At 43.0% G+C, this 6991-nt stretch overlaps 1 protein-coding gene across 1 annotated transcript in view; it reads right to left on the bottom strand.

The window, feature by feature from the left end:
* Positions 1-279: 279 nt before the first annotated feature.
* The window catches only part of arhgap32a (Rho GTPase activating protein 32a), a 32643-nt gene continuing 25931 nt past the window's right edge, over positions 280-6991 (bottom strand). Inside the window, 7 exon segments of the mRNA XM_014012430.1 lie at positions 280-3466; positions 3646-4296; positions 4400-4474; positions 4610-4751; positions 6078-6295; positions 6376-6521; positions 6653-6760. Of these exon segments, the coding sequence (XP_013867884.1) occupies positions 1296-3466; positions 3646-4296; positions 4400-4474; positions 4610-4751; positions 6078-6295; positions 6376-6521; positions 6653-6760 (3511 nt within the window). The 3' untranslated portion in view covers positions 280-1295.

The raw sequence follows: 6991 nt of genomic DNA, 5'->3' as shown, positions 1-6991 counted from the left end.
CCCAAATCAAGATGGCCACCAAAGCTGATCAAAAAAGTTAACACAAAAAATGGCTACAGTTGAGTTCATTGATCACATTTTGGTGTGGCTGTAGCTGAGAGACCTTTCTAACACATTCACTGAGTGCTGAGATCTGACGAGATCATCAGAACGTACATGGTGGTTGTTTAAACGTTTAACCAAAACGACTAAAGCTTTACTTCTGGATTGCTGACACTGAAGTTGTGAAACGCAAAACAAAGCCAAACAAGTAGCATAAACACACAACAAAACATTACGTTAATAATATATCTTTATTTTTTTATTGTCACGAAAATAACTCGTATAACGTGTGTTACCGGAATGTCCATTTCTACAAGTCTGAAATTGAAATAGCATCTTTTATGAATAAAACAACATCATGTTTCCTGTAAAACACCACATTGTTAAAAGTTCTCTATAAAGAGCAAAGAAGTTTTCATTATATGACAAAACTACAATGGTATAGAAAATACACTTTTTCACCTAACAGCAGGAGCTGATTTGCATTAAGGTCTAGCATTTGTCTCCACTATAGCATTGATTTGAGCAGAAATCATAGCACTCATTTAGACTGCAGTAAACAATATGTGAGAAAGAAAACTTTGCAAATGGCCCCTGAAAAGTTAGAATGCATGAAGTTATCTTCCATTTTTACCCCTCCAAAGTGCTATTTTAGCATTTAACAATAACTCAGAGCAAGCTTGTTTCTAACAGAAAAAATATACGATGTTTGTCTCCATGTACACCACGTTAAAACATGTTTCATCTTCAAAAGTGCTTGTTGAAGTCTGAGCAGACTAGAAAACAAAATGTACAGTACGTTGGCCACATATTTGATGTGATTTATAGAAGTATAATACATTTAAAATAAATGGTAGTTTTATACATTTTAAAAATGATACTAATAAACAAATAATTTACCTTGTTGTCCCTTGTCATGTACTCTAAACACTAAATAAAACATGTCAGCGGTCGTTTTTTAAGCATGCTTCTTATAGTTTCTTCCACAGCTTTAAAGTTAAGACAATATCGTCATTCATTTTGCTCCCATTCAGTTTTTTTTACAGAAACCACAAAAAAAACAAAAAAAGAAAGAAAAGGAGTTCCAACAGTTTGCTCCCCAGCTGCAGCCTTGTTAAACACTTCTTGTAGCAGCTCTTGAACGTTAGAACAAAAACACTTTCTGCACAACAGTCTTGTAGGTGCAGCTGAGGATAAAGTGCAGCTCTCCTTTGGCCCCAACATGGAATCAGATAAAAAGCAAATGGTTGGAATCATTCGAAGACCCCAGCCTCTGATCTCAGACCAGTGTGATAAAACGCCTCACGGCCCAGAACCTTGGAGAGCAGTCTCTGTCCACGGGGAGACATGCAGCTCTGCCCAGGTAAATATCCAGATGCAGCTTTACTGGATCTTGTAGATTTAGGTCTAGGTGCGGCGTAATACCCCTCCATGTGGTCGTACTGTGTGGGCTTGACTTTAGTGCTTTGAGTTCGTCTCTGGAGGCGTGACGAAAACGATTCCAGATGTTCGGGATCCAGGGGAGATTTGGTGTGATAATGATAATATTGGCGATGTTCTCTGGTGCTTTGTGATCGGCCAGATCTCCTGAGGACGCCGGGTTTCCAGACACCAGAGTAGCTGTTGGCAGCATTGGTCATCATTAATCGATCTTGGTCGTGACCTCGTGGACGGCAACTCTCATTGTGCTCAAAGGACTTGGGGCAACCTCTCTCTGGAAGTGAGGGGACTTTGCGAAGCTGCTGCGAGGAGCTCTCTTTGATCGAAATCCGTCTCAGTTCTGCACCAGAGGTATAACCAGACCTCTGCCTGGTGACTTCGGGGTCTACTTGTYGAGTCCTTGGGGAGGTTTGGGATGTAACTATGGCCGTTTGGCCTTCTGTCCTGTCAGTAGAGAGGAGGTTGGCATTTCCGGGGTCTGACTTGCTTCTTATGTGTACGATGTCTCTGCTTCCAGTTTCACTTTGTAAGACCGGACTGTCGCAGGGAGACAAAGAAGGGTATGGGTTTTTCACTCTGGATGTACTCTCTTGCTTGATTGGTTGATATATGACTCTCTCAAAAACTTCAGCATCTGTAGCTTCGTAAACAACAGTGCCTCTGCTTTCAATGTAAAGCTCTCTGTTCCCAGGAGGGAYACGTTGAGGAGAATAGTTATAGTAGTCTGATTGTCCACTTTCCCTTGTGGAATGCACGGCGTAGGTCTGGTGGTGTTGAATACCACTTTGTCGACGAGGATCTATGAAATAACGAGAGCCGTCGACAGTATTCATATCAGAATAGGGGCTGCATTGGTACTCAGCACGAGTGTTCTCAAACTGTGGCCGTACGGGGTTCAGGCCAGTCTGAATCAACCTTCGATAGCACTCCTCCTGGTCTGTCCTTGGTTCAACATAAAACATGGTGTCAGCTGGGAGAACTTCCGTGTTTGCCAACTCATAGCGACTTATCTGAGGAGCGTGGAAAGAGCGAGCCCTCCGGATTGCTGGGTGCCCAACCACTCTGTCCTCGGACCTCAGCCATTGCCCTTGTTGCCGGTGRAACCCACCCGTAAGGTGCTCATTTTTATGGTAACGTCTGTATTGAGGTGATAAAGGTTGCCTTAAACCTAAAGAGCTGTAATGGCCCTCAGAAGACTGCCTGTACAAGCCTTTARCCCCAGAGAGTTGAGGTGGCAGCGCACTTGGCCGAGGGCAGTGAGGCGTAGACGTTCGTCCTGTATGAGTCGGGCGATTATGAGGACGCTGATGGTGATAGTTGTAGACGTTCTCATCCACACCGAGTGGTCTGTCTTCTTCTGGGCTGTAGTGATGGACTGAAGAGGCGTGCGACGGACRTGGAAAAAACTCCTCAACGGATGCAGGCATCAGAGATTCTGATAGGACAGAGCGGAAATTATAAACATCTACAGAGTCTGTGTTGGCATACACAGGAGAGGTCGAAGGGTTTTTAACCAAGCAGACAGGCTGAGCGGGAGTCGAAACTCCTACACTCTGATAAGTGTGTTCTTCTAGATTAATGCCTCCCGGGTCGTCCCTCTCTTCTGCACTGCCTTCGTCTAAGCTTCCTGAGCCAAGTGGGCTGACATTAGGGGTAAAATTGCACACACTCTCCTGACCATCARTGACCTCTGAGCACAGACGCGAAGGTAAGAAACGAACAGGATGAGAACAGCAGCGAGTCTCTGCGGAGTACTCCTGGGGGTGCGCTTGGAGATCCAGAGCAGAGGGTCTTGGCAGTCTGTCGTAGGTGTGAGATGCTTCCTGTCTCTGGAAAACGTGCAGCGGGGTGTTGCTCCTTCGCTGGGAGGCACTGCTGGCCTTCTGGGCAGTTTCAGCCAGCGCCAAAGCCAACTTGCGTGCGGCGCTCATCGAGGAAGGGTGAGGAGGGAGAACAGAGACTGAACTCATAAGTCTATCTGTTCCTGGGGAGGGATAAGACAAACAACGCTACAGTATGACAAGACAAACAAAGCTATGGTAAGACATGATGGGACAAAACACAGAAGCTTTTATAAGAAACTACAGAGTGCATTAATATTTACATACTAACTATTTAGGGTACAGAGGATACTGTGTGATGTTACGGAGAAGTGGCACTGACCTGGATCTGGCAGGTTCTGTGCCGACTGAGTGCGGTCCGTCACGGCTGGTGCCTGACTCGCTGTGCTGGGCGGACTGCAGCGCTGAAAGGCCGTTGCTCTTGGCTCATTTCCATCTGCCACTGGAGCCTCGCACACTTGAGGGGGGAAAGACGACACGGGGGGCAGGGAAACAGATGCAGTTTGAACATCTGCCAGCGTTTTAAAGGATTTCTTTCTCAGTTTGGGAGAAAGCTGCTTGGAGGTAACCTTTTTCCCATTTTTACAGAGTACTGGGCTGGCATCTGGAGAGTATGAGCAGATGATGTTGTTGGGAGGGGAGATAGGTTCTGATTCACTGGAACAGCCTACACTCCTTTTCCACTTGCTTCCATCTCTGCTGCGTTGAAGGGCAGGGGTTGCTGATGCTGGGCTGCACTGAAAAGACATGGGGTCAAAGTCCAAMGTCGAAATGCCTGCAGCTGGCGGGAAAAGGTCGAGATCGTCCTCCGATTGAAGTGGGGAAACGCAAACTTTATCCAGATCATTATTACTTTCTGTCCCGGGGTGAGTTCTGTGGTCATCTTTTCTCCTGACRTGTTCGTCATTGTTGATTCCAGAAACAGCTTCACTGGTTGAACGAGGTCTGAGGGGTCGATAACTTGGAGGCTTTCCTGGGGTGGAAAATGGATAAGTCTTTAGTCCTCCAAAAAAACACAAATCAAACCAAAAATAGTTTATTTGAATTGGAATGAATCTCATTGACATTTAAAGTACCTTCTAAATTTTGCAAAGACGTAAGAGATTCTTCACTTTTGGTGGACCGCAATGTGCCGCCATCTCCTCGACCACCTGCRAATGTTTGAGCAAATATTATCTTTAATGAATCACATTAAGTCAAAATAAACTGACCCGTTCAAGCATAATAAGTAGAGTCAGAGAAGCAGGATGTTTTCTAGCTGTGTTAACAGCAGCAGCGAGCTTTACCTGGCAGTGCTATGCTCTTTATCTCGTTGGGTTCGCTCGGGTGTCGCTTCAGTTTACGTTTGGACACAGAGTGGGACTTGCCCAGGTGGAAAAAGGACAACCAGTTCCCCACGGGAGACTTCTTAGACCTAACAGGAGGCCTCTTGTTGCAGCTGCAGCACAGAAAAAAATAAATGTTTTAATAAAACACAAGTCCTTACATGCAGAAAGTTTTTAATTTTTAGTTTAGTTTATTCATTTCACTTCATTTAAAACAAACAAAATGCATTCAAAAATCGTAAAACAAAAAGAAAAAATAATAAAATGAAATAGAATGAAATGAAAGGTAGCAGAAGAAGAAAAAAATTTATAATATCTGCCCCCATTTTCAAAAATAACATTAAATTCAACATAAATAAGCAAATAATGGTTTAAATCAGTATTTTAAGAAAAAAACTTCTAGTGCGCACAACTCAAATTTCCTTACAAAAAAGGGAAAAGAGTAAATGGGTGCCAGGTTCTGAAGAATCATAAAAATGGGATAACCAGTGCTCAAAAAAAAGTACCATGTTTTTAATAAGGGCAGAAAACAGGACGCATTCCAGCTACATGCTGTGGTCATATTGTCGAATCAGTATATTGTCAATAAACTTTCAATTAACATAAAAGGATAAAAAAGGGGGGGAAAGCTAAGAAAAGAGCACTAAGTTTTGATTATTTTCACTTTTTTTCTTATTCTTAAGTTCAATGGATAACAGTCATTAAAAAATTAAACAAAAGAAAATCATTATTATACAACATGCAGGATATGCTGATATGCTATTTTTCTTTTTTAGATATTTTKCTTGCTTGGTTGGCTTATTTCCAGAATGTGAACTATATACACACAAAACAATTGTGATCAAATTTTATTAATCTAATTATGTATTATTGTAAACACTAATGGAAATATCTATTTACAATATTCAAATACTGTTTCTTAATACAAACTATTGTCATAAATATTCCATGTCAATATACTGTATATATATATATATATATCTTCTGTTGCTGTTGAAGTGCTTTAGTTTGTAAAGGTAAACAAATATGAAGGACAGTTGTGTTTTAAATTAACTGTGTAGATTTGATGATTCTGATTGTTAAATTTAACACGTCTCTGTAATTTTCCTTCATGGGGTCGATAAAGAATCAAAGTATCATTCATTTTAGCCTCTAGATTTYTTAACTGTTCATGCTTCCAGCTTCCTCTCACCTGGTTTTTATCTGTAATCTGCCTGTTTCCACTCATTATTCACCTGTCTCTGTGTTTACGCTCTTATTGGTTTTGCTCATTCTTTGACTTTGAGTTCTTCCGTGGATCCTTCTGTTTCACCAGTTCTTCTGTACTCTTAGTTTTAAAGTGCATCATTCAGTTCCCTCCTGCCAGTGTTTAGGTCCTTCCTACAGTTCACCCTTCACCCCGTGTGAAAAGTTGTGACAGTAAACAGACCTACCTCTCCATGGGGAGCTCAATGACTGTATGGAATTTGCCGAGGAGCGCTTCGGGCCCCTCCCCGACCTCGATGTAGTCGCTGTGGGTGAGGCAGGGGGTGGTAGCTGGCGATCCAAGCTGTGCCTGAGTGCGAGCCTGTGCCTCCTCTAAAGATAACAGCTTTGTGGATGGGGAGCAAACCATCAGGGACTTTGGTCTGGACAAGGTGTTGTTACCTAAAGCAGAATACAGTATGTTAGGATACAGAGTCTGCCATGCTGTTTTCTCTTAAAAACCCTGCATTAAAATGACCTACCAYTGTTTTCTCTTAAAACAGCACTGAGTTTTGGRCTGAAGAGGGACTCCGTATTGTTGAGAATGAATTCCACCACAACCGACTGGATACGCACCTCCATGAACGCCGCTGTGCCACTGAAGCAGGCCGACTCGATCTGCCTGGACCTGAAACAGAGAACAGCCCGACACACTTCATGCCTTGAACCGTCGAGACGCAACCCAGTTCCCTGCCACCAAAAAGAAAAATCCAGAAAGAAACCGTGCATTCCTGTCGGCGCTAGATTAGTGCCGGTCACCTGAGGAGGTTCGGAGCCCAGACGATAGCGAGGTTTTTTGTGTGCATGTTAGTGACTGAGCTGAAGGCAGCCAGGCGGGTGAGGTGCCTCATGAGGAACTCCAGAGTCCTGTAGAGAAAAATAATGTGTATGTTTAATAAACACTCTTTTGTTAATGTCATGTTTTTAAAATATTTCTAACTTTTTCTCATTTTTAACTGTGTGCAGGGTTCCCACACCTTGGTCAACATCAAATTCAAGGAACTTCCAAGGACTTTTCAGTACCAATTTCCTCAAATTAAAGAACCACGCGCAATGGAAATTGCCTACTGCTACCGCAGAATGTTACCAATAAACAGG

The sequence above is a fragment of the Austrofundulus limnaeus genome, unplaced genomic scaffold, assembly GCF_001266775.1.
Source record: "Austrofundulus limnaeus strain Quisiro unplaced genomic scaffold, Austrofundulus_limnaeus-1.0 Scaffold91, whole genome shotgun sequence".
NCBI lineage: Eukaryota > Metazoa > Chordata > Actinopteri > Cyprinodontiformes > Rivulidae > Austrofundulus > Austrofundulus limnaeus.
This window is presented reverse-complemented; position numbering and strand designations above follow the sequence as displayed.